We start from the raw sequence: 27,695 nt of genomic DNA, 5'->3' as shown, positions 1-27,695 counted from the left end.
ATTATCTTTTCCCAAATTGTTATAGGAAAGACTGCTAGTTATCTACTCTGCTGTTCGTTCTTCTTCCTTTTTCTTTAGCAGAACCTGATGTGGATGGGGTTGGGGGCACCATGTACTCAGCTAAACAACTATAGTGCCCATCCTTCATTACTGATAAGGATGGCAGTGGAACACGGTTCTTGCCAATAAGGTAGAGTCGAAGGTATTGAGAGAGATGCCTAGTAAAGCTCCTTAAAAGCCAGTAGCCTCACCGCATGTAGTCTTTTGCCTTTCTTTCTTTCTCTTCTTCCTGCCTATATGTTAGGGGAGATGCTAGACACAGAATAGACATCTCACAACAGTGAGCCATAAAAGAGAAGCCAAGATACTAACTTGCGTCACATCTGAAAAGACTGAGTTAGACACTCTATGTGAACTCAGACAGTCAGAAACCAGTCCTACTTTTTGCACGCGACCACTATCCCCGTTATCTTAGGGTTAGAAAAAACTGCCTTTATCATGACAGATTCATATAGTTTGTATATCTCCAACACTGTTTGCAGTAGGACTTGACTGCCATCATTTAATGACTCTCACAATCTGGATATAGACGTTATTTTGCACTGGAATCATTAAAAATAACTCCTTGTGTCTCTGTGCCCCAGGTTGATATTCCTTAATTATGGAGGGCCCAAGATCTTTAAAGGGAGTGGTAGCATGCAATTCAGTAGATGGCAATGTGGTCAATTTTGATAATTAGATAAAAATATTAGTATGCACAGCCAATGACTTTTAAAATAGTAATAACATGAAAGTACCATGAGGTAGTTTTACAGTGAATCGCATGTTTTAAATGTATACATTCATGTTTTAAGTGTTGTGGGGATGAATTACTTGTTTTATAGATTTCTATTTTCAACCATATTTTCCTATTCTGTACTATTTGCCATACTAGAACACCGGAAAAGATTTAAGACCTCCAAATGTAAAGGATTATTGAGAAAGAGTTGCCAAAAAAGGGTCACATATTAGTTAGATAAGTTGTAGTTTCAAAATAATACCTCCAATATCTCAGTTTGTAGAAAGACAATATTCTGCATGTACATCTATCTTAACTGGAAGGCTCTTATAATATTAAGTTGTTAATATTGGAGCTTTTTCTAGCTAGATGGGATAATAGTTTTTTTAGTCTTCTATTGCTTTAATTTTTCTGTAATGAACTGGTATTACCTGTTTGTAACTTTTTTAAAAGTTGAAAAAAATTCCTCTTGATGGACATTTAACAAGAGAAGCAGAAGTATGCTGCTGAGAAATGAGTAGCATCAAGTCAGGAACAGGGGGAACAAAGGGACTCCTACCTTTGCTGCTGATCCGCCAGAACAGCCATCAGACTCCTCAGACTGCTGCTGCCTCCTGAGCTGCTGCTGAGCTGCCTGTGGGATCTTGAGTGGCAGTGAGCGCTCGCTGTGACACCAAAGATCCTCTTTCTTGTCTTGTTATTTCTTCATGTTACCTTATCCTATTCTATGTTAATGATGTCTCCGTCTCTCTCTCCCTTTCTCCGCCATAGTGGTGTGTGGTTGACTCTGTTTCTCACCATGTCTTCTCACAAGACTTTCACCATTAAGCGATTCCTGGCCAAGAAACAAAAGCAAAATCGTCCCATCCCCCAGTGGATTCAGATGAGACCTGGTAATAAAATCAGGTACAACTCCAAAAGGAGACACTGGAGAAGAACCAAGCTGGGTCTATAAGGAGTCGCACTTGAGATGGCACACATATTTATGTTCTATCAAGGTCATGATCACCTTATGCTATCAAGCTGAAAATGTCACCACTATCTGGACAGTTGTACATGTTTTACTGGGAATATGTTTTTCTCTTTTTCTATATGTTCTGTGCTACTAGGGTGGATTCAGTAATAAATATGTGGGAGCTTTTGTTTCAAAAATGTCTCTGTCTAAAAACTGTCCATTTATTGAATAAGCATCAGGATCTGTGCTATATGTCCAACCCCTGGGTAATGCTGAGGATAAATGCTAAGCCAAATAGACCAGTGAGAGGGATAGATGCTACTCAGATCATACAGATGTATACAGTGGAACAAAATGAGATCAGGACTACGGAGGAAAATAAGACACAGAGGAGGCAGAGTTCCTGGGCAAGTGGGGAGACCCACTTTATGCCTTCAGTATGTGTTCAGAACTCAATACAAGTTAAGACCTATAGGAAGCACGAGTCAAGCAAGTGAAGATTGTCATGAGGAGAACAAGTACTTTAGGCAGAGGAAACAGAGTGTTTGAAGGCCTCGAGCAGCAATGAGCATTTTGTCCTTAGGGAAGTGAAAGGAGCATAGAAAGGAGATGGCTAGAGCATAGAAAGCAGAGGGAATGACTCTAGGTGAGTTTGCAGAGCTAAGTAAAGGCCAAATCACAAAGGGCTTTAAAAGTCATAAGAACACTGTACCTTTTTCTCCTAAGCAGTAAGCAACGATTGAAAGGTTTTGAACTGAAACCATACTTCAATCGGGTTAGTTTTCACACTGGCTGTGTTACGGAAAATGGATTGGAGAAAGAGACAAGAATGGTATTGGATGGAAGAGGAGGCCATTGATAAAATGCGAATATCAGCGATCAGTTAAGGGGCGGTCACAGATTTTGTCATTTATATCGCTACTCTTATTTAATAGGACATGATCCAGAAGCAGTGGTAGGCCACGGTCTAGAATTTGTAACATTTCTACCTAGCAGTCTCTGCCTGTCTTCTTCACTCTTCTCTACATGTGGGTTCTTGTGTTTACCATAAACTTCTGGACAGTGGTCATGTCTGAGAATTATGAACTAAGAGTTATGAGGTAATCTTTTTGCTCTTCCCAAAGTGTTGCGGCCACAGTTATTAAGATAATTGAATGAATAATGAGTGCTTATTGTGTGCCAGGGACTCTAGTGGGCACTGGCATATGGAGTGAGTGAAGACTGAGTCCCTACTTTCATGGAACTCATTAAACTGGGAGCAGATCTTAAATCTTGCAAATATGTAATACAAACTGTGAAGTGACTGTGAATACTTGCCTTGTCAGTTACTGAAAAAAATCTTAAGGAAATAATCTTCATGGATCCCAGTCTCAGGGCTACCTTGTATGATCATGCAGTTTGGCAGTTAGATGAAGATGACTGGCTAAGGGAGTTAATCAGGACTACAACTCTCCTAGAATTCCACTTGCCAAGCCACACCGTTGTGCAAAACTACATCTGCCCAGAAGGAAGGATACATTTTTGCTAAGGTGTCACGTAGGTCAGCTTCATCTCTCCCTCTGATACCAGGAGTGAATTCCCTATTCTCAAAATTGAATGGGAGGCTCTACCTCATAAGTATGTAGCTGCCCTGAGCACAGAAGTGTATAGGAGGTGAAGGTCTAGGAATGAGTGTAATTTTATGCTTCTAAAAAAATGGAGAACACTCAATTCTCCATATTCATGGTCCCACATCTGCAAATTCAACCTACCACAGATTAAAAATGTCCAAAAATTATAATACAATAATAAAAAATACACATGAAAATACAGTATAACAATGATTTATATACCATTTACATTTTATTAGGTCTTATAAGTAATCTAGAAATGATTTTAAATATACAGAAGAAGTGAATAGGTTATATGCAAATAACTATGGCCATTTCATCTAAAGGACTTGAGCACCTGTGATTTTAGTCTCGGTTGAAGTCCTAGAACCAATCCCTGGCAGATAACAAGGGATGACTGTACAAAGAAGGCCTCATTTTAAGTACATAGATACATTTTAAGTACATAGATAATTTTTTTAAGTGAGCCCTTTGTCTTCAGGGATTAGATCAACGTTGTATAGACCTAAGACAATGTGTCCCAGTGGTGGAACAGCGGAGGAAAAATCTGGTCTGTGCATCATGAGGTGGTTGTAGTAGGGTTAAGAAAATTAAGGGCATCATACTGGGAAAGCTATGATGGAAGAGGAAGGAGGAACCCGTATGTAAAATCGAGTATTGGTTTCTATTCTTTTTTTTTTTTTTTTTTGGGGGGGGTGGATAAGAGTCTTGCTCTGTCGCCCAGGTTGGAGTGCAGTGGTGTGATCCTAGCTCACTGCAGCCTTGAACTTGTGGGCTCAAATGATCCTCCCACCTCATCCTCCTGAGTAGCTAGGATAACAGGTGTGCACTACCATGCCCAGCTAATTTTTTACTTTTTATAGAGACAGGGCCTCTCTATGTTGCCCAGGCTGGTCGCCAACTTCTAGCCTCAAGCAGTCCTTCCACCTTGGCCTCTCAAAGTGCTGGAATTCCAGGCATGAGCCACCACACGCAGCTTGGTTTCTGTATCTTGCATCTAGTTAATTGAACAAGGCTTTACTTCCATAATCTTAAGATTTCTGACTCAATTTTGAAATAATGGAATCTCAGCTTGTGAGAGTGATCTTGCTTCTGGGAAGAATTCTGCCACAGTAAGTTCAGAAACAAAAAGCAAAGGACTAGGATTCGGGTAGCTTGAAGTTGTGGCTCTTCCCAACAGTTTTATGATGTTGGACAACTGGTAGAGACCTCTCTGGGCCTTAATTATTGTATTTCACCTGAATATATCAGAGAGCCGACTTCCTCACTGAGTTACAGGCCTTGAATGAGATTGAAAAAAGCTTCATAAAATGTGAGGCAATAAAACAAGGTTTTCATAAAATGCTGCTTTAGAGTGTCAGAGGTCTGACTCTGAGATGAGTTGAGCTGGCTGGGTTGGCTGACCCTCTCTACCTTGGTATGGTCTGTTTCTAAGTAGGGGTCTGGGCTCATCTGTCTTTAGGCTGCACCAAGGGCTGTGACTCCATGCTAGCATTGATGATTGAAACATTTTAATAATTTGTCATAAAGATCTAAGACAATAGTTTTCTGAGTCTAATAGATTATGTTCTGAGCATAGGCCATCTGTCACCTAATGAAATCTGAGGTCAATTATAGAGGATTTTTGCTCCATTTGATGGGACCCATAAAATTTAGGTCACTCTCAAGCACCAGCACCAACCTTAACAGAGAGCACATATCAGAAGATACAGATGTCTTTTGTTTGCCACATATCATATGAGAAAATATACCTGAAATTGTAGGATGATGTAAATGGGCATGTTCAGTATAGGTCTACATTTGATCCAGCAATCCCACTACTGGGTATCTGCCCAGAGGAAAAGAAGTCATTATACGAAAAAGATACTTGCACACACATGTTTATAGCAGCACAATTCACAATTGCAAAAACGTGGAACCAACCCAAATGCCCATCAATCAATGAGCAGATGAAGAAACTGTGATATATATATATGATGGCATACTACTCAGCCATAAAAAGGAATTAATTAATGCAATTTGCAGAAACCTGGATGAGATTGCAGACTATTATTCTAAGTGAAGTAACTCAGGAATGGAAAACCAAATATTGTATGTTCTCACTCATGAGTGAGCGCTAAGCCATGAGGATGCAAAGGCATAAGAATGACACAATGAACGTTGGGACTCAGGGGGAAAGGGTGGGAAGTGGGTGAGGAATAAAAGACTACAAACTGGGTGCAGTGTATACTGCTTGGGTGATGGGTGCACCAAAATCTCACAAATTACCACTAAAGAACTTAACTTATGTAACCAAACATCACCTGTTCCCCAATAACCTGTGCAATTAGAAAAATTTTTAAAAATGTATTAGATGCACTCTTTGGAACTCAGATAACATCTCCGGAACACCCCAGTGCTTTGTTCCCAATATCCTTTCTAAGTCTGCACCAAACAGCACGGGCACTCTCCTCATGTATCTTCCTTGATCATCGCTGAAACCTATGTAGAAGGATGAACTGGAGAGCAGGGTGCTGCAAACCCCTCATAGCTGTCTTCTCACAGCCTTTCATCAGAATGGTATCACACTATCTAATTTTCCCCATCTCAGTATAATCTTAATTCGCATTCATTTGTTTGAGTGAGGTTGAACACCTTTTCATATGTGTAAGGCGCGTTTTTATATCGTGTGTGTGTGTGTGTGGTCTGTTCATGTTTTAAACCCATTTTCATGTTTTGAACTTTTTCCTCTCCATTTTTAAGAGTTCTTTACATATTAGGAACATTAGCCTTTTATGATGTATGTTGCAAATTTTTTCTTCAAATTTCTCAGTTGTATTTTTACTTTGTTTATGGTATTTTTCCACACAAAAGGTTTTTTATGCAACAAAATTTTTACCAAATTGTTTTTATTATACCTAGATTTTGAGTCAAAATTGGAAATCCTTTCTCTTTTTTATTTTTATTTTATTTTATTTTATTTTTTAATTATACTTTAAGTTCTAGGGTACATGTGCATAACGTGCAGGTTTGTTACATATGTATATTTGTTCCATGTAGGTGTGCTGCACCCATCAACTCATCAGCACCCATCAATTAATCATTTATATCATGTATAACTCCCCAGTGCAATCCCTCCCTCCTCCCCCCTCCCCCCTCCCCATGATAGGCCCCAGTGTGTGATGTTCCCCTTCCCGAGTCCAAGTGATCTCATTGTTCAGTTCCCACCTATGAGTGAGAACATGCGGTGTTTGGTTTTCTGTTCTTGTGATAGTTTGCTAAGAATGATGGTTTCCAGCTGCATCCATGTCCCTACAAAGGACGCAAACTCATCCTTTTTTATGGCTGCATAGTATTCCATGGTGTATATGTGCCACATTTTCTTAATCCATTCTGTCACAGATGGACATTTGTGTTGATTCCAAGTCTTTGCTATTGTGAACAGTGCCGCAGTAAACATACGTGTGCATGTGTCTTTATAGCAGCATGATTTATAATCCTTTGGGTATATACCCACTTGTGGGATGCCTGGGTCATATGGTACATCTAGATCTAGATCCTTTAGGAATTGCCATACTGTTTTCCATAATGGTTGAACTAGTTTACAATCCCACCAACAGTGTAAAAGTGTTCCTATTTCTCCACATCCTCTCCAACACCTGTTGTTTCCTGACTTTTTAATGATTGCCATTCTAACTGGTGTGAGATGGTATCTCATTGTGGTTTTGATTTGCATTTCTCTGATGGCGAGTGATGATGAGCATTTTTTCATGTGTCTGTTGGCTGTATGAATGTCTTCTTTTGAGAAATGTCTGTTCATATCCTTTGCCCACTTTTTGATGGGGTTGTTTGTTTTTTTCTTGTAAATTTGTTTGAGTTCTTTGTAGATTCTGGATATTAGCCCTTTGTCAGATGAGTAGGTTGCAAAAATTTTCTCCCATTCTGTAGGTTGCCTGTTCACTCTGATGGTAGTTTCTTTTGCTGTGCAAAAGCTCTTTAGTTTAATTAGATCCCATGTGTCAATTTTTGCTTTTGCTGCCGTTGCTTTTGGTGTTTTAGACATGAAATCCTTGCCCATGCCTATGTCCTGAGTGGTACTACCTAGATTTTCTTCTAGGGTTTTTATGGTATTAGGTCTAACATTTAAGTCTCTGATCCATCTTGAATTAATCTTCGTATAAGGAGTAAGGAAAGGATCCAGTTTCGGCTTTCTACTTATGGCTAGCCAATTTTCCCAGCACCATTTATTAAATAGGGAATCCTTTCTCCATTTCTTGTTTCTCTCAGGTTTGTCAAAGATCAGATGGCTGTAGATGTGTGGTATTATTTCTGAGGACTCTCTTCTGTTCCATTGGTCTATATCTCTGTTGTGGTACCAGTACCATGCTGTTTTGGTGACTGTAGCCTTGTAGTATAGTTTGAAGTCAGGTAGCGTGACGCCTCCAGCTTTGTCCTTTTGACTTAGGATTGTCTTGGCAATGCGGGCTCTTTTTTGGTTCCATATGAACTTTAAAGCAGTTTTTTCCAATTCTGTGAAGAAAGTCATTGGTAGCTTGATGGGGATGGCATTGAATCTATAAATAACCTTGGGCAGTATGGCCATTTTCACGATGTTGATTCTTCCTATCCATGAGCATGGTATGTTCTTCCATTTGTTTGTGTCCTCTTTTATTTCACTGAGCAGTGGTTTGTAGTTCTCCTTGAAGAGGTCCTTTACATCCCTTGTAAGCTGGATTCCTAGGTATTTTATTCTCTTTGAAGCAATTATGAATGGAAGTTGATTCCTGATTTGGCTCTCTGCTTGTCTGTTACTGGTGTATAAGAATGCTTGGATTTTTGCACATTAATTTTGTATCCTGAGACTTTGCTGAAGTTGCTTATCAGCTTAAGGAGATTTTGGGCTGAGACGATGGGGTTTTCTAAATATACAATCATGTCATCTGAAAACAGGGACAATTTGACTTCTTCTTTTCCTAACTGGATACCCTTGATTTCTTTCTCTTGCCTGATTGCCCTAGCCAGAACTTCCAACACTATGTTGAATAGGAGTGGTGAGAGAGGGCATCCCTGTCTTGTGCCAGTTTTCAAAGGGAATTTTTCCAGTTTTTGCCCATTCAGTATGATATTAGCTGTGGGTTTGTCATAAATAGCTCTTATTATTTTGAGGTACGTTCCATCAATACCGAATTTATTGAGCGTTTTTAGCATAAAGGGCTGTTGAATTTTGTCAAAAGCCTTTTCTGCATCTATCGAGATAATCATGTGGTTCTTGTCTTTGATTCTGTTTATATGCTGGATTACGTTGATTGATTTGCGAATGTTGAACCAGCCTTGCATCCCAGGGATGAAGCCCACTTGATCATGGTGGATAAGCTTTTGGATGCGCTGCTGAATCCGGTTTGCCAGTATTTTATTGAGAATTTTTGCATCGATGTTCATCAGGGATATTGGTCTAAAATTCTCTTTTTTTGTTGTGTCTCTGCCAGGCTTTGGTATCAGGATGATGTTGGCGTCATAAAATGAGTTAGGGAGGATTCCCTCTTTTTCTATTGATTGGAATAGTTTCAGAAGGAATGGTACCAGCTCCTCCTTGTACCTCTGGTAGAATTCAGCTGTGAATCCATCTGGTCCTGGACTTTTTTTGGTGGGTAGGCTATTAATTGTTGCCTCGATTTCAGAGCCTGCTATTGGTCTATTCAGGGATTCAACTTCTTCCTGGTTTAGTCTTGGCAGAGTGTAAGTGTCCAGGAAATTATCCATTTCTTCTAGATTTTCTAGTTGATTTGCGTAGAGGCATTTATAGTATTCTCTGATGGTTCTTTGTATTTCTGTGGGGTCAGTGGTGATATCCCCTTTATCATTTTTTATTGCGTCTATTTGATTCCTCTGTCTTTTGTTCTTTATTAGTCTTGCTAGCGGTCTGTCAATTTTGTTGATCTTTTCAAAAAACCAACTCCTGGATTCATTGATTTTTTGGAGGGTTTTTTGTGTCTCTATCTCCTTCAGTTCTGCTCTGATCTTAGTTATTTCTTGCCTTCTGCTAGCTTTTGAATGTGTTTGCTCTTGCCTCTCTCGTTCTTTTAATTGTGATGTTAGAGTGTCAATTTTAGATCTTTCCTGCTTTCTCTTGTGGGCATTTAGTGCTATAAATTTCCCTCTACACACTGCTTTAAATGTGTCCCAGAGATTCTGGTATGTTGTATCTTTGTTCTCATTGGTTTCAAAGAACATCTTTATTTCTGCTTTCATTTCGTTATGTACCCAGTAGTCATTCAGGAGCAGGTTGTTCAGTTTCCATGTAGTTGAGCGGTTTTGATTGCGTTTCTTAGTCCTGAGTTCTAGTTTGATTGCACTGTGGTCTGAGAGACAGTTTGTTATAATTTCTGTTCTTTGACATTTGCTGAGGAGTGCTTTACTTCCAATTATGTGGTCAATTTTGGAATAAGTGCGATGTGGTGCTGAGAAGAATGTCTATTCTGTTGATTGGGGTGGAGAGTTCTATAGATGTCTATTAGGTCCGCTTGGTGCAGAGATGAGTTCAATTCCTGGATATCCTTGTTAACTTTCTGTCTCGTTGATCTGTCTAATGTTGACAGTGGAGTGTTGAAGTCTCCCATTATTGTATGGGAGTCTAAGTCTCTTTGTAGGTCTCTAAGGACTTGCTTTATGAATCTGGGTGCTCCTGTATTGGGTGCATATATATTTAGGATAGTTAGCTCTTCCTGTTGAATTGATCCCTTTACCATGATGTAATGGCCTTCTTTGTCTCTTTTGATCTTTGATGGTTTAAAGTCTGTTTTATCAGAGACTAGGATTGCAACCCCTGCTTTTTTTGTTCTCCATTTGCTTGGTAGATCTTCCTCCATCCCTTTATTTTGAGCCTATGTATGTCTCTGCATGTGAGATGGGTCTCCTGAATACAGCAGACTGATGGGTCTTGACTCTTTATCCAGTTTGCCAGTCTGTGTCTTTTAATTGGAGCATTTAGTCCATTTACATTTAAGGTTAATATTGTTATGTGTGAACTTGATCCTGTCATTATGATATTTACTGGTTATTTTGCTCGTTAGTTGATGCAGTTTCTTCCTAGCCTCGATGGTCTTTACATTTTGGCATGTTTTTGCAATGGCTGGTACTGGTGTTCCTTTCCATGTTTAGGGCTTCCTTCAGGGTCTCTTGTAAGGCAGGCCTGGTGGTGACAAAATCTCTAAGCATTTGCTTATCTGTAAAGGATTTTATTTCTCCTTCACTGATGAAACTTAGTTTGGCTGGATATGAAATTCTGGGTTTAAAATTCTTTTCTTTAAGAACGTTGAATATTGGCCCCCACTCTCTTCTGGCTTGTAGAGTTTCTGCCAAGAGATCTGCTGTTAGTCTGATGGGCTTCCCTTTGTGGGTAACCCGACCTTTCTCTCTGGCTGCCCTTAAGATTTTTTCCTTCATTTCAACTTTGGTGAATCTGGCAATTATGTGTCTTGGAGTTGCTCTCTGGAGGAGTATCTTTGTGCTGTTCTCTGTATTTCCTGAATTTGAATGTTGGCCTTCCCCACTAGGTTGGGGAAGTTCTCCTGGATGATATCCTGAAGAGTGTTTTCCAACTTGGTTCCATTTTCCCCCTCACTTTCAGGCACCCCAATCAGACGTAGATTTGGTCTTTTTACATAATCCCATACTTCTTGCAGGCTTTGTTCATTTTCTTTTTTCTTTTTCTTTTGGTTCTCTTCTCGCTTCATTTCATTCATTTGATCCTCAATCGCTGATACTCTTTCTTCCAGTTGATCGAGTCGGTTACTGAAGCTTGTGCATTTGTCACGTATTTCTCGTGTCATGGTTTTCATCTCTGTCATTTCGTTTATGATCTTCTCTGCATTAATTTGTCTAGCTGTCAATTCTTCCACTCTTTTTTCAAGATTTTTAGTTTCTTTGCGCTGGGTACGTAATTCCTCCTTTAGCTCTGAGAAGTTTGATGGACTGAAGCCTTCTTCTCTCATCTCGTCAAAGTCATTCTCTGACCAGCTTTGATCCGTTGCTGGCGATGGGCTGCGCTCCTTTGCAGGGGGAGATGCGCTCTTATTTTTTGAATTTCCAGCTTTTCTGCCCTGCTTCTTCCCCATCTTTGTGGTTTTATCTGTCTCTGGTCTTTGATGATGGTGACGTACTGATGGGGTTTTGGTATAGGTGTCCTTCCTGTTTGATAGTTTTCCGTCTGACAGTCAGAAGGACTGTCTGTTGGTCTGTTGGAGATTGCTTGAGGTCCACTCCAGACCCTGTTTGCCTGGGTATCAGCAGCAGAGGTTGCCGAAGATAGAATATTGCTGAACAGCGAGTGTACCTGTCTGATTATTCCTTTGGAAGTTTCCTCTCAGGGGTGACTCCACGCTGTGAGGTGTGGGGTGTCAGACTGCCCCTAGTGGGGGATGTCTCCCAGCTAGGCTACTCAGGGGTCAGGGACCCACCTGAGCAGGCAGTCTGTCCGTTCTCAAATCTCAACCTCCGCGTTAGGAGATCCACGGCTCTCCCCAAAGCTGTCAGACAGAGTCGTTCGCGTCTGCACCGGCCCCCGCTGCTTCCCCTATTGGACTTCAGCTGTGAGCTGTCCCCAGAGGTGGAGTCTACAGAGACAGGCAGGCTTCCTTGAGCTGCTGTGAGCTCCACCCAGTTCGAGCTTCCCAGCGGCTTTGTTTACCTACTTAAGCCTCAGCAATGGCGGGCGCCCCTCCTCCAGCCTCGCTGCTTCCTTGAGGATAGATCTCCGCAGACTGCTGTGTTAGCAGTGAGGGAGGCTCCGTGGGTGTGGGACCCTCCCGGCCAGGTGTGGGATATATTCTCCTGGTGTGCCTGTTTCCTTAAAGCGCAGTATTGGGGTGGGAGTTACCCGATTTTCCAGGTGTTGTGTGTCTCAGTTCCCCTGGCTAGGAAAACGGATTTCCTTCCCCCTTGCGCTTCCAGGTGAGGCGATGCCTCGCCCTGCTTCAGCTCTCGCTGGTCAGGCTGCAGCAGCTGACCAGCACCATTGTCCGGCACTCCCTAGAGAGATGACCCCAGTACCTCAGTTGAAAATGCAGAAATCACCGGTCTTCTGTGTCACTCGCGCTGGGAGTTGGAGACTGGAGCTGTTCCTATTCGGCCATCTTGCTCCGCCCCTCTGTCGGAAATCCTTTCTCTACACCCATTTTTTAAATGAATTTGCCTCACGTTTCCTTCCAGTACTTGTTTCTATGCATTAATGAAATTATTGTCTACATACAAAAATCCCAAATATTCTATAAAAATAGATCCTAGAACTAATAGGTGAGGTTAGCAAGTCACTATATATATGGCCAATATTCAAAACAAAATTGAATTTCAGTATTATAAAAATAAATTATTGGCCGGGCACGGTGGCTCAAGCCTGTAATCCCAGCACTTTGGGAGGCCGAAACGGGCGGATCACAAGGTCAGGAGATCGAGACCATCCTGGCTAACATGGTGAAACCCCGTCTCTACTAAAAAATACAAAAAACTAGCCGGGCGAGGTGGCGGCCGCCTGTAGTCCCAGCTACTCGGGAGGCTGAGGCAGGAGAATGGCGTAAAAAACCCGGGAGGCGGAGCTTGCAGTGAGCTGAGATCCGGCCACTGCAGTCCAGCCTGGGCGACAGAGCGAGACTCCGTCTCAAAATAAATAAATAAATAAATAAATAAATAAATAAATGGAAATTTAAAAATTTAAAATACTACCATAGTACCATTTACACTACATCAAAAAACAAAATAATAAATCTAACAAAAATATGGAAAGGATTGTATGCTAAAAACTGCAAAACACTGCTTAAAGAAAGCAAACTCTTAAATAATTGGAAAGATATACTGTGTTCATAGATTGGAGAACTCAGTAGTTCTCCAATGTCATTTTTCCTCAAATTCACCTATAGATTTAACACAATTTCAATCAGAAACATAATAGGCTTTCCTGTAGAAATAAGTTGATTCTAAAGTTTATAAGGAAATACAAAGGATGTAGAATACCCGAAATAATTTTGAAAAAAGCCACAAACTTGGAGGGTTCATACTAACTGATTTTAATTTTTTTAATTTTTAAAATGTTTTGTAGAGATGAGGTCTCACTATGTTGCCCAGGCAGATATCAAACTCCTGGGCTCAAGTGATCCTTCTGCCTTGGACTCCCAAAATGCTAGAATTAACAGACATGAGCCACCACACTGGGCCCTAACTCATTCTAACACTTATGGTAAAGCTACAGTAATTGAGCTAATGTAGGCTTGGTGAAATAAGACAGACAAGTAGAATGAAGAAACAAGACAGGAAATTTAAAAATAGATTCATACATGGATCAATTAACTTTTGACAAAGGTGCAAAGGCAATTCAGTGGACAAAGGATAGTCTTTACAATAAATGATGCACATCTACATGTTAAAAAAAAACCACCTTGATCCATATCTTGTACCATATACAAAAATAAACTCTAATGGGATCATAGACCTAAATCTAATGGTATAAAGCTTCTAGAAGACAGCATAAGAGAAATCTTCCTAAGGTTGGGTGAGGCACAGGTGTCTTAAGCATGACAAGAAAAACACAATTCATAAAATTAAAAACTTGATAAGTTGGACTTTGTTAAATTTAAAATCATTTCTCTTTAAGACATTAAGAGAATGAAAAGTAACATCAGAAACAGAATATTTGCTCTCTCTAGATATCTCTGTATACTACATATATCTAATAAGAGCTTTATATCCAGATTATAAAAAGAACTATCAAAGCTCAATAATAAGGAAACAACACAATTTATAAAACAGGCAAAGAATTTGAACAGACACTTCATCATAGATGATCTGTAGTTGGCAAATAAGCACATTAAAAGATGTTCATAGTGATATTCAATTAACATCATTATTAGGATGCACAAAACAAAGCTACAGTAAAACACCACCATTGACCTATAAAAATGGATGAACATTAAAAAAAAAAAAAAAAAAAGCAAAAGAATACAGTTGACAATACCAAGTGCTGTCAAGGGTGCAAAGCAACTGAAATTCTCATACATTGCTGGTGGGAATAAAAAATGGGGAAAAGTTTGGGCATTTTTAAAGTTAAACCCGTATTTACTCCTGGAAAATTTTCTTCTTCTATTACAGTTCTGTTTTTGTGTTTTAGGGACAGGGTCTCACCCTGTCATCCAGTTCAACAGTTCAATTGTAGTTTTAAATGATAGTTACATTGTTTTCTATTTCTTCTTCATGTACTCCAGTTATACCGGTGTTGCTTTGGACTGTCTTCCCTGTCAATCATTTTCTTCCTGACCCGTTTTACTACTTTATTTCATTTCATTTTCTTCCTTGTTTGCCTGTCTTTCTTCAGTGCCTGTATTAAATTTCCATCTGAGTACATTCTCTTCTGGGTGCTATAGCGAGGTGATGATGACCACTCCCACCCCCACACCCCAAAAATGTCTACTCAGAACCTGGGAATATGATCTTATTTGGAAAAAGGGTCTTTGCAGGTGTAATGAAGTATCTCAAGATAAAATAATCCTAGGTTTTCTGGGTGAGCCCTAATTCCAATTACAAGTATCCTTAGAAGAGAAGGAGAGAAGACCCATAGAAAGATGGTAATGTGGGAAGGAAGGCGGAGATTAGAGTGACGCGTCCACAAACCAAAGAACAGCAAGGATTGCTGGCAGCCCCCAGAAGCTGTGAAGGAGAGATACAGCAGACCCTTCCCTCAGAGCCTCGGGAAGAAACAAGCCCTGCCAGCCCCTTGATTTCAGACCTCTGGCCTCCAGAACTGTGGGAGAATAAATTCCTACTGTTTCAAGCTTTCGGTTTATAGTAATCTGTTAAGACAGCCCTAGGAAACCAACATAGGTACCCTCTTAAAATTTATGTTTCAATCCTAAGATTATTTTTCTTTTTCTTTTATTTTCTTTCTGAGTTCAAGCAACACGCTGTTCATTACTTCCCATTTTTTTCTAAATCCATTAATATTTTAATTTCTGATTAAAGATAGTTTTTCAGGCCAGGTGCAATGGCTCACACCTGTAATCCCAGCACTCTGGGAGGCCGAGACGGGTGGGTCACTTGAGGTCAGGAGTTTGAGACCAGCCTGGCCAACATGGTGAAACCCCATCTCTACTAAAAATTCAAAAATTCCCTGGGTGTGGTGGCGCGCACCTGTAATCCCAGCTACTTGGGAGGCTGAGGCAAGAGAATCTCTTGAACGTGGGAGGTTAAAAAAATGAATAAATAAATAAATATAGTTTTAAAATTTATTGTTTGAACCTGGGAGGTTCAAAAATAAATTAAATAAATAAATATAGCTTTTCCCATGTCTGTACACTTGTTTGAGGTTATTTGAGTCTGGAGTGTTGCATTGCAGTTTTCCTCTGCTTCATGGTCGTTTTTGTGTTTACCTCCCTTGGAGTGGTGGAAAATTTTTACTACTTGAGGTGTGTTGAGTCTCTTTCTTTCTTTAAGTAGCTTTGCCTAGATTTATTCCATTTTTTGTGATTCTTTTTGTGGATGTGGGCTAATTTACAAGATTCTTCGTTTAATGGTGCCCTCTTCTGTCAATGTGGTGAAGTACAGCTTCTTTAATGATTGTGTTTTGGTACTGGTGGGAGGAATATTGTGTCTTCTAGGAGATACCCAAGCCTGTTACGCACACTGAAAAATATAAAGCTCTATCTTAAAGGCTTTACCTTTCAAATTCAGTATAGTTGAAATGTATTCTCTGAAGGAAGAACCTCCAAGAGCACACAATACAGTATCCTTTCGTTACCATCAGGTGATAACTTCACATTTCCTTATATGGGATGTTTCCTCTGAGCCATCCAATCCCACCTTCACCCTGCTGCCTCCTCCCGTGTGCCCTCTCTCTCTAAAAACCACTGTTTTGGTATGTCCCACAAAAGCCAGGAGGTGTAAACCAAGAAAGAAGCAGTGTGAGGGAAAAAGGAACAAGATTCACAGAGGAACAAAGGAAATTCCTGAGATGATGATGAAATGAAGTTCTAGGAGAACACTTGTTTAATGTAGGGTTAGAGATCACCAGTTCAGGAGGGACAGCGCCCCCACAGACTCCCTTCAAAAATGAAGCTTACCTGCAGGGCATGGTGACTCACACCTGTAATCCCAGCACTTTGGAAGGCCCAAGCGAGTGGATCGCTTGAGGTCAGGAGTTCAAGACCAGCCCAGCCAACATGACAAAACCCCGTCTCTACTGAAAATACAAAAATTAGCCGAGTGTGGTGGCGCACGCCTGTAGTCCCATCTACTTAGGAGGTGGAGGTGGGAGAATCGCTTGAGGTAGGGAGGCAGAGGTTACAGTGAGCCAAGACCCTGCCACCGCACTCCAGCCTGTGTAACAGAATGAGACTCTGTCTTGAAAGAAGGAAAGAGAGAGACAGAAAAAAGAAAGAAAAAGAAACGGAAGGAAGGATGAAAAAAAGAAAATAAGAAAGAAAATAAAAGAGAAAGAGGAAGGAAGGATTTAAAAAAAGCTTGTAGAATATTTAATATTGATAAATGTACCAACAAAAGTTTGACAGCTGTGTCAGAGTTTGGGGATAAACTGTATATTACATTTGGGGATAAATTGTATATTACAAAAGAATACTAAGCAAACAAAAAATGTAATCATTAACTCCAGGGTAGGGGGTGGTTAAAAGGAAAGAGGCCAGGTGCAATGGCTCATGCCTGTAATCCCAGCACTTTGGGAGTCCGAGGTGGTCAGATCACCTGAGGTCGGGAGTTCAAGACCAGCCTGACCAACATGGAGACGCCCCGTCTCTATTAAAAATACAAAATTAGTCAGGCGTGGTGGCACATGCCATAATCCCAGCTACTCAGGAGGCTGAGGCAGGAGAACCGCTTGAACCTGGGAGGCAGAGGTTGCGGTGAGCTGAGATGGTGCCATTGCGCCTTGGCAAGAAGAGCAAAACTCTGTCTCAAAAAAAAAAGGCGGATGGGGAAAGAAAATGTAGCCATGAAACCCATACATAGCTCAGCTATAAATAACATTTACATAGTCAAAACATATAATCTTTGAATATTGACTTAACCAAATATGATGCTATTATAACTACTTTAGGAGTGGGGTATAGAAGAATTGTGTGTGGATGAGGGTTGAATTGTAAGATGGCTAAATCTTTATCTTCCATTGTAGTAAATAATATTTAAAGTCAAAAAACAAAAACATGGCAGTATAATCATATTCTTTAGGAAAATGAAAGTAAATACTATAATAAATGGCTGAATATTTGAAAGTGGTTGCCTTTGGGAACAGGAATGTATAGGTGAATGGGAGAGAAGAAATGGAGAATGGGTGCTTTCGTTATGATACTGAGGTGGTGGTCTGAGGATCATGCGGAAGAAGCATTAATGTAGCATTCTCCTGACTCTTCCATATCAAATACAGGCACTCCTCGACTTAAGGTAGGATTAAGTCTGAACAAACTGATATTTTCAACTTATAACTGGTTTATCCTGATGTAACCCCATTGTAAATTGAGAAGCATAGTGAATGCGTATCACTTTTGCACCATCCTAACGTCAAAACATCTGAAGTTGAACCATAGTAAACCGGGGACCATCTGCATCTTCACTCGCACACACTACCACTCCTTCGTAGGCCAATTCCCCTCCACCGTCTCTACATCTTATATTCTAAGACTCAAATCAGGTCCTGTATTCTCCTGACAGTCGTCCCTGTTTGCTTGAACAAAACTGGTCTCTGAGCACTCATATTCATAGTCTATTGCACTTCTTTGGGCAGCTCATCATATTCTCTTTCATAGTATTAGATAAGAGTGATTTGGAACTTGCAGCAAATGCTAAGCCCTCAGAGGAGGCAGGGAAATCATAAATGCTTGTTCAATTAAAACAAACACATCCTGAGAGAGGATGCAGTGTCTTCAGAGCCCTTACTGGTGACCAGCACCCAATACGTAGAAGAGAGAAAGGGATGGGAAGGAAACAGTGGGGAATGGAATGGGGAGCAGGGAAATTAGGTAAAGGTAGTCAGCACTCACCCCTCCAGAAGACATTTCTTAGAGGAGGACTTGAAACAAATATGCAGGAAAGATTAGTGAGAACCAACAGTTAGTTAGGATAGATAGTTAGTTAGGGCAGATAGTTAGGATGTTTGTGTTTTTGTTCTATATTTTTTCTCCAGTTGGCCGGGCGCGGTGGCTCAAGCCTGTAATCCCAGCACTTTGGGAGGCCGAGACGGGCGGATCACAAGGTCAGGAGATCGAGACCATCCTGGCTAGCCCGGTGAAACCCCGTCTCTACTAAAAAATACAAAAAAACTAGCCGGGCGAGGTGGTGGGCGCCTGTAGTCCCAGCTACACGGGAGGCTGAGGCAGGAGAATGGCGTAAACCCGGGAGGCGGAGCTTGCAGTGAGCTGAGATCCCGCCACTGCACTCCAGCCTGGGCGACAGAGCAAGACTCCGTCTCAAAAAAAAAAAAAAAAAAAAAAAATCTCAACAGCAAGTACTGTGGTGATCAAATCCTATTCCTCACACCCTTTTATATTCTAGCCACTGTTTACAGCCCCACTAAACGTTAACTGTGATGCCGTTGGTAATAATCGGAGTCAAGCGTCCACTGACTCTAGATTAATCTACCTCAAGTCTGACCTCCTCCAGGAATCCTTTGGCCACTCCATCTCACACAGGATTGCTTAATTCCCTGAACTCAGCACATTTCTTCCTGTATCACTGTGAAGTAGGCATAATAGTGCCCTGGCCAGATCCCCTGAGATCTCTCTTCCCAGTTCTGTGCCTCCGTCCCCCAGGTTCTACACGATCTGCAGAAGCAGCCAACACCTGTGACCTTCAGAGACCTTCTCCCAAGCACTAGGGCTGGCTGCCCCAGCTGAGAGCAGGAGGTGCCTGGGTGCTCTGTATCTACTTGTACCCCCCTCCCCAGCTCCTTTGCTGTGAAACTAAATGAGGAGTCAATCATTACTCTCTACAAATTTGGGTTGAAACTGAGACTTCACCCAAAGTTGATGCCTTTAGTCTCTGTTCCTCTCCTCTGCTGCTTCTCCCACTTCCTTACTGGTTTTTCCCTTAATAAATCACTAGCATCTGAATCCTTGACTTAGGATCTGATTCCAGGAGAGCCTGTTTTAAGACATTTGGCACCAAAAGTGGTCCTAGGATGCATACTTTATGGATGAAATTCTGACCAGATGAAAATGACTTCATGTCTTGTGTTAATAGGCTTGGCAGGCTGTAGCAATGCCATTCCTAGAACTTTCACCTGTGGTTAACTGAGACAGGAAACAGAAAAGAATGCTCTGACTTGCTCAATATCTTCAGTGATTGAGAGATACAAGGGAAATCATTTATAGCTACTGCAGAACAATTTGATGACTATTGCTGAGTGTCCTGGAAGAGAGAAGGAGACCATGCCATTCAAAGCATAAAATTATATACCAAATGAAAAGCAGCTCCTGGCAAGGTAGGTATTAAGCTCTCAGAGACAGAGCATCTCATCAAGTGACTCTAGGATCCGAGCTGCTTATCTTGAGCTGAGAACTTTCAGATGTTGGGCGGGCTCAGCAGCAATCTATCATGTGATAGAAGTGGTAAGTTTTAGATGCAGCTGCGGCAGATCCAGAGGGCATGGTAATCTGCATGAACAGGTGGCCCGAAGCTGCATCACTCATCACCAATACAATGATACTTCTTCTTTGCTAACCCTTTGGCCTCAGGTGGGAGTTTCCTTTGACCAGCTATTAGAGGAGGAAAATTACCAGGTCTGATTCATGGATATGTTATGAATATCTTGGTATGAACAAAAAATTGACTATTACTGAACTGTATCCCCACTCCTGGGTGGCCCTAAAAGACAATGGTGAGAGATGTTCTCTAAGTGGACAAAGTTTGGACGTTGCATCTGGTCCCCTACCTTGTGTAGAGTGGGAAGTGCTATATGGTAATGATACGCATACAGGAGGTCCTCTATATCCACTGGTTCTACATCTGAAGATTCAACCAACTGCAGATATCAGAAATATTTGAGAAAAAAATGCAACAATAAATAAAACAAATTTTAAAAGCAATATAATATAAGAACTATTTACATCACATTTACATTGTGTTGAGTATTATAAGTAATCTAGAGATGCTTTAATGTATACAGGATTGTGTGCGTAGGTTATATGTAAATACCATGTCATTTTATATAAGGGACTTGAACATCCACAGATTTTGGTATCCAAGGGGAAACCTGGAACAATCCCCAGTGGATACCAAGGAATGACTTTATATAGACTCATGGACAGTAGTGAATGGCTTGGCTGATTAACAAGGGGCCTTGTTAATCAAGGAAGAAAAATTGGAAAATCAGTAATAAATAGTCTAGAGATGAACATGTGTATTAACCTATGGAAGTGGTCGCAAAGTGTGAGCATTTTTATAGCACATATTTAAGGCCCACAAGTAAGCATCTACACAGAAGAGACATTAACCAGCTGGACAGAGTAGCTCTTCCAATGGATGTGAGCTCACCTTGGTTCTTGGCCATCCCACTGTTCGTGCGATAAGCCCACGAACAGAGAAGCCAGGATAGCAGAGACAAAGACACTATGTACAGACCCATGGGCTCCCTCTTACCAAGGCAGATCTAACTACTGGCATTGCTGAATGTCTGAGCTGTCAGAAACAGAAGCCAACACTGGGGCCCAAATATGTTACTAACCCTCAAGTAAAACAACAAGTCACTTGGCAGGAAGTTGATTACTTTGGACTCCATCCACTCTGGAAAGTCAAATGTTTTCTTCCCATTGGTATTGTCATGTATTCCAGGAATGGGCTTGCCTTTCCTACTCACAGGCCTCAAACAACATCACTATCTGACGATGAAAGGTTAAAGAGCATCTGATTAACCAGCAGGGCATACTGTGTGACAATGCCTTGGATGTCTGGCCATGGGCCCAAGACTGTGGAATCCACTCGTCCTATCACGTACTATATCATCCAGAGGCTGCTGGCCTAACGGTGTTAGGCAGAGTTGAAGTGCCAGCTTGGAGATGATAATCCTCTGAAGGTGGGGTCCTATGTTGTCAATAGATAGAATAATTGATTCCAGAATTCAAGTGGTGAGAGTAGAAAGTGAACCTACTTACCATCATTCCCACTGGGGGAATTTGGACTTCTTGTCTCCCTACACGCAGCCGCTGTGGGTCTCAAGTCCTGTTTCACAGAGGAGGTGTACTTCCACCAGGGGACACATTAAGAATTTTATTTAAAAAGCTATGACTGCTAACTGATTGCTGCCACTATACCAGAAATAAAAGTCACCATACTAGCGGGAGAGTTGGCCCTGACATCATGAGGAGGTAGAATTGTGCTACCTAATGAAGGTATGGAGGAATATGTTCAGAATTCAGGTTGTTCACTAGGACATTTCTTGATACTTCCATAACCAGCATTGAGAATGGGTAGTTACAGCAACCATGGCCTGATAAAAGCATGGTAGCCAGGGGCTCAGGCCTTTAAGGGTTGAAGATCTGGGTCGTGTCACCCAGAAAGCCACCTAAACTAGCAGAAGTGGTAGCCAAGGGCAAGGGAAATCGAGAAAGGGTGGGTAGAGGAAGAAAAGGACAAATAGATGGTACAATCTCAGGACAAACTGCAGTAGTGAGCTTATTCCATTACCTATTTCTTAGAAGTTTCCCCAGGATCTTGAACCAACCAGAATTTTGAAGAAGCTGTGATGAGATGGAGTGAACTTAAGGATGGAGTGAGAGAAGCAAGATCATCTGTGAAGTACAAGAGGTGAACTATAGCAGATATGTTGATACTCACTCTCCAGATCCTCTCAGACCTCTACTATCAATTCTGTGTGTCTCAGCTTCTGCATGCTTTGGTGCAAATGGCTTAAACCCAAGATAATAAAAGGACTGATCTTGGGCATTGGAGCTGCCTACCCTGGTCCGCCTTTTCCATCACTTGACTGACATACCTAGTATGCATGGGATTTTTACGTTTTTCCCAACCACAGGGAGACTCATGAGCCAATTATTGACTGGGGGAGCATTCAAATGCTCAGTTCCCTGGCTTCTAGGCAGGAAATCAGGGTTCTCTAGGGGGACAGGACTAATAGAATAGATGTATATATAAGGGGAATTTATTATGGAGTATTAACTCACACAATCACAAGGTCCCACAATAGGCCGTCTGCAAGCTGAGGAGCAAGGAAGCCTGTCTGAGGCCCAGAGCTGAAAAACTTGAAGTCCAATGTTCGAAGGCAGGAAGCATCCAGCACGGGAGAAAGATGTAGGCTGGGAGGCTAAGCAAGTCTAATCTCTCCATGTTCTTCTGTCTGGTTTTATTCTGGCCAAGCTGGCAGCTGATTAGATGGTGCCCACCCAGATTGAGGGTGGGTCTGCCTTTCCCGGCCCACTGACTCAAATGTTCATCTCCTTTGGCAACGCCCTCACAGACACACCCAGGAACAGTATATTGCATCCTTCAATCCAATCAAGTTGACACTCAGTATTAACCATCACAACTTCCAACGTGTAATTTATACTCCAATATTCTCCATGGAATCAGGCTGAAGCTAGACCTTCACCTGAAAGTACCCTTGTGCTGGCTTCTTCCTCTTTCCTATCTTGTATCCATTCCTTACTGATTCCTCTAGAGAGCAATTTCCTAATCAATCATGACCACCCAAATCCTTAACTCAGTGTCTGCTTTTGGGAGAACCTGATGTAAGACACACTCCCTTGTACAGTATGAAACTATCCTATGCCATTAATTTTGCAAGCTTGTGTTGATACTTAGAACCAACAATGTTAACTTCACTCTTTTATGCATATACAATTTAACTTCTTACTACTCTATAAAATCCTTTGAAAGCAAAGACCATGTCTCAATCTTAGTTTCCTCATCTGCATATGGTAATAATAGTATCCTCTCATAGTTCAACAGCTAACAACTTCTTAATAGTTGTTACAAGAATTAACAGTTAATATGTTAAGTGCATAGAAGTGTTCCTGGCAAGTGATATATAAGAGTTTGTCACTAATGTTGTCATTGTTATCTTTGTAACCCCCTCACATGGCACCAAGATGAGGCACAATGTATTTATGCTAATATCTTTCAGTTCAATGAACAAGTGAATGGGTGGATGGATGGATGACAGAACAAATGTAGTAATTTTTAAAAGCTCTACAAGAGGAGGGTGCAAAGAGATAGCTGTAAGATTGGGGCACTATATTCAAATACTTTAAAATGTACTTTAGGTCCAGACTAGAGAATCTGTTATAACTGAAAGTTGCAGAATTAGGCCATAGTTAAAAAAACTTCAATGTAAGGACAAATTTGGAAAGTGTTACACTTCGTAAATTCCACAAAAAGGTGTGTTTCAAACTTGCTGAATCAAAACACAGGTTCCACTGTGTTGTATAAAATAGCACTTCATAGCAAAGCATTTTCACAGATAGCTTGTTTCTGGTTTTTAGGGCTGGATATTCATGTGTTAATACAAGGGCTCAATAGACTCGGAAATGTCACTACTTAGATTCTGCGAAAAGTGCGTTTGGGACCTGTTTCCTCAAAACGCAGGTTCAATTCTGTCCACTCTTGAATAGTGGGTTGGTGTTGGTGTCCTTCCCGCTGGTAAAGGTGAACACTGCTATGAGGCTCCTAGTGGAATTTACTGTGGTCTGGTGAGAAATAACTCACACAAGTGAAACTGACGGAAAAAGAGGTGGAGATTACTAACCACTGGCCAAGCGCAGCAGACAGTGAAGTCAGCTTGGTTACCACAGGCCAAACCACTGACCCTTTTTGCTTGGTGAATACTGCCTGGGACATTATAATCTACCACTGTTGTATTATTTGATTGGTAAAGCAGCTACTCAGGGTTTCTCTATATTTTGGCCTGCTCCTAGAACTCTCAGTGGAATACTGCTTTATAACTCAGTACTACCCAGGGCCACACACTTTCCCTGTGCAATATGTTCCAAGAATGGGATGTTCCACATTTGGAAAAGAAATGCTCATATAAAGTCCTCACAGACATTTCTCTTGATTTCCTTCTACCGTGATTTATGAAGCTGCCACAGCATTTGTCTCAACCTGAGCCACAGAGTTGAACAGATTTTCATCATTTTCAGAGGAGTGTGCCTGTGCTTACAGACTGATTCTTTTCCATTCATGTAACCGGGTCTCCAGATGGTGCCTTTGTCAAGCGGTTTTCTGAACTTCCTGATGAAGAAATGTATGAAACTTCTCCCCACCTGTTTTAAGGCTCCTTCAATCTCTCTTTGGCAAAATGGTAACACAAACATCTGAGGAAGCATCAGTGAGTGCTTGGATCATGCCCAGCCCTGAGCCTTCAGTCCTGGCCCCTGTTTATTCAGCTGGGCAGGCTCACCAGTAGGCTTCCACAGAGCAGAGATGTGGTGACAAACGTAAGACCTCATCACCACAGAAAGACAGACCAGATCTCATGTCCGGGGGAAAAAAAAATTCACTCTTTTCACTAATGACTTTAATAATTCACTTACTCAAGCAAGCACACTACACTGTGGCTCCCACTATCATCCTGACTGGCCTGTGTGTGTGTGTGCTCAAGGACTTCCCCGTCACAGGCCATTTTTGCTTCCCGAGGCATTGCTTTGACCTAGATCCTTTAGTTGGGGATGTCACCCCCTGAAATGCCTACCCGAAAAGGACAGAGAGGCACTGACCTGAAGTGAACTTGTCGTTACAACAGCCATCACTTTCCTCCTTTTCTGTCTTTCTTCTATGAGCACTAATGCCAGACACCAACCATTCTTGTGGCCTCTTCCTACTACCACGATGCTGCTATGGAAGCTGCAGACTTCTCATGCCACACTGAGATTTCAATATTTCATAGGTATTGCAGATAATCTGAACTCATGGGGTCTTCTCATATTTTCACTGTAATCCTCTCTTCCTAGCCCACAAGACAGGGTCAAAGAACAATCAGCGTTCTTATTCCCTTCTATTGTGGCCTCTTGAACTTAGGCCTCAGGTTCACCTAAGCTCTGCCGCCCCCCTTATGGATGATTAGGGAGCTCCTTACTAGTGGGGCATGGGGTACTGAAGGCTGGGGGCAGTGAGGGATACAAGACCACATATTCGGTACAGTGTACACTGCTCGGGTGACGGGTGGGGCACGGGGAGGCCCGTAGGGTCCCTATTTCCAGTCTCTGAGAGAGAGCCACATGCTTGAATGAACCCAGATTCTGCTGAAGTAAAACTCCTGTAACATATTTATTTCAAGTTTTAATGAAGAGATATTTCAATTTCTGGCCAAGAGGGAGCAAAAGAGACTGGATTTACCCTCTTACATGAAACAAAGAACAGGAAAAAAACCCAATATTTAAGACATTGGAAATCCGGTAACAATGAACAGTGGATTCCTGAGGAACAGGAAACAAACAAGCTTAGAAGTGGTATCCAAAGGGAACAAATTTTTGCCAGGAAACTTAACTGCATCCCAGAACAAAGTTCAAGATATTGATCAAAATACAAAAATATCCAGCACCCCAAAAGAAAATATTTGCAATGTCTGGCATCCAATAAAAGATTACCAGTCATGCAAAGAAGCAGGAAAACGTTACCCATAGTTAGGAGTAAAATCAGCTAAAACTGACCCATAGATGACACACTTGATATAATTACTAGACAAGGACATAAAAATAGTTGTTAAAACTGTATTTTACATGTTCAAGCAGCCAAATGAAAGATCAAAACTATAATATCTCAGATAAAAACACTCTGGATGGGATTAACGGCAGACTTGATATTGCGGAAGAAAATGTAAGTGAACTTGAAGACATAGCACTAGACACTACCCAAAATAAAATAGAAGAAAGAATAGTTTAAACAATTTGAAAAGGATCAATGAGCTATGGAACAGCCTTAAGCAACCTAATATTCATGTTATTTGGTTCTCCAAAGGAGGGTGGGCATGGGAGCCCACACCTATAATCCCAGCAAATTGGGAGGCTGAGGCAGGGGGATCACTTGAGCCCAGAGGTTTGAGATCAGCCTGAGCAATAAAATAAAAATTTTCTTTGAAGAGACAGGGCCTTTCTATGTGGAAGGAACCAGGCATGGTAGCATGCACCTGTGGTCCTAGCTACTCAGGAGGCTGAGGTCAGAGGATCGCTTGAGCCCAGGAGACTGAGGCTGCAGTGAGCTCTGATCACACCACTGCACTCCAGCCTGGGCAACAGGACAAGACTCTGTCTCAGAAAAAAAAAAAAAAAAGATTTTCCAAATCTGATTAAAACTATAAACACAGATCCAAATAGCCCAAATAACCCTAAGCAGAAACACACACACACACAGACACACACACACTAAGAAAACTACATGATAGCATATCATACTCACATTACTTAAAGCTATTGATAAAGATTTAAAAATCTTAAAAGCAGTAAAAGAAAAAAGACATTAAGAATGACATTAGCAAGATGACAGAATAGAAATTTTCCAGCTCCATGTCTCCTCCCCCACCACACATACATACACAAGTCCACTGGCAACTACTCACAGACAAAAACACCCTTGTGAATATTCCAGAACTTGAGTGTGAAGCTAAGACACCCCTTTGCACCACAGAACTGAGAACAGCCACATGCCAAGAATAAGAGGAGTAATTTCACTTTGGCCATATTGCTCCTCCCCCAATCCGGCAACGTGCCACACACAGAGGATTCTCTGGGGCCCACAGTTGTTACACAGGGAGGAGAGTTGGAGGTGAACATTCAGCTTTGCCACCATTCTGGGACACTTCACAGGAAGCGTTCTGTTGTCTCATCACACAGGAAGCACTGGGAGTATCAGCAGAGCTGAACATCTGAGATCACTTGGAGATAAAGAACAGATGTGGGGCTCACATCAACTAGTGCAGGAATCTTGGCAGCTGTCCTGCATTCAGGCCAGTGGAGGTGCACCACCAGAGAGGCCAGCCAACAGCGCTACTCTACACGAAACACAGTCAACTGGTCTCTCAAGTTCAGGTACCTGGCCAGCTTCCACAGCCAGTCCTGTTACTCTCCTTGAAATTTACCCAGGCTGGGAGATAAGGGCAGGTCAGTGATTATCTGTAAAGGGAGTATCTGGCCCCACCAAGCTCCATCAGCCAAAGAGCTAAAACACCAAGCCTCAGTGCTCTGCTTAAGGTTACCCTGGAATGAGAAGCAAGCTCAAGTTCACGCATATCTGTGAAGCATCACCTCTGGCCCCGTCCACTCGGAGTAGTTACGTAGTGATCCGAGAAGCCTTGCTCAGCCTCACAGCCCAGCATGCAGTCCTGCCCAAGTACAGATTAAAACTGCAGTACTGGCCGGGCGCGGTGGCTCAAGCCTGTAAT

At 41.6% G+C, this 27,695-nt stretch overlaps 1 protein-coding gene across 4 annotated transcripts in view; it reads left to right on the top strand.

Moving 5' to 3' along the window:
* Positions 1-27,695, top strand: part of RPL39L (ribosomal protein L39 like) — a 76,159-nt gene that overhangs the window by 17,585 nt on the left and 30,879 nt on the right. For 2 of the 4 annotated variants that reach the window (XM_033213020.1, XM_033213021.1), the window contains exon 3: positions 1,550-1,932. The exons of the other annotated variants lie outside the window; for them this stretch is intronic. In XM_033213020.1, the coding sequence (XP_033068911.1) occupies positions 1,550-1,563 (14 nt within the window). In that variant the 3' untranslated portion in view covers positions 1,564-1,932. Of the gene's footprint in view, positions 1-1,549; positions 1,933-27,695 lie in introns of those variants that run through there. 4 annotated transcript variants of the gene reach the window in all.

The sequence above is a fragment of the Trachypithecus francoisi genome, unplaced genomic scaffold, assembly GCF_009764315.1.
Source record: "Trachypithecus francoisi isolate TF-2019V2 unplaced genomic scaffold, Tfra_2.0 Lachesis_group0, whole genome shotgun sequence".
NCBI lineage: Eukaryota > Metazoa > Chordata > Mammalia > Primates > Cercopithecidae > Trachypithecus > Trachypithecus francoisi.
This window is presented reverse-complemented; position numbering and strand designations above follow the sequence as displayed.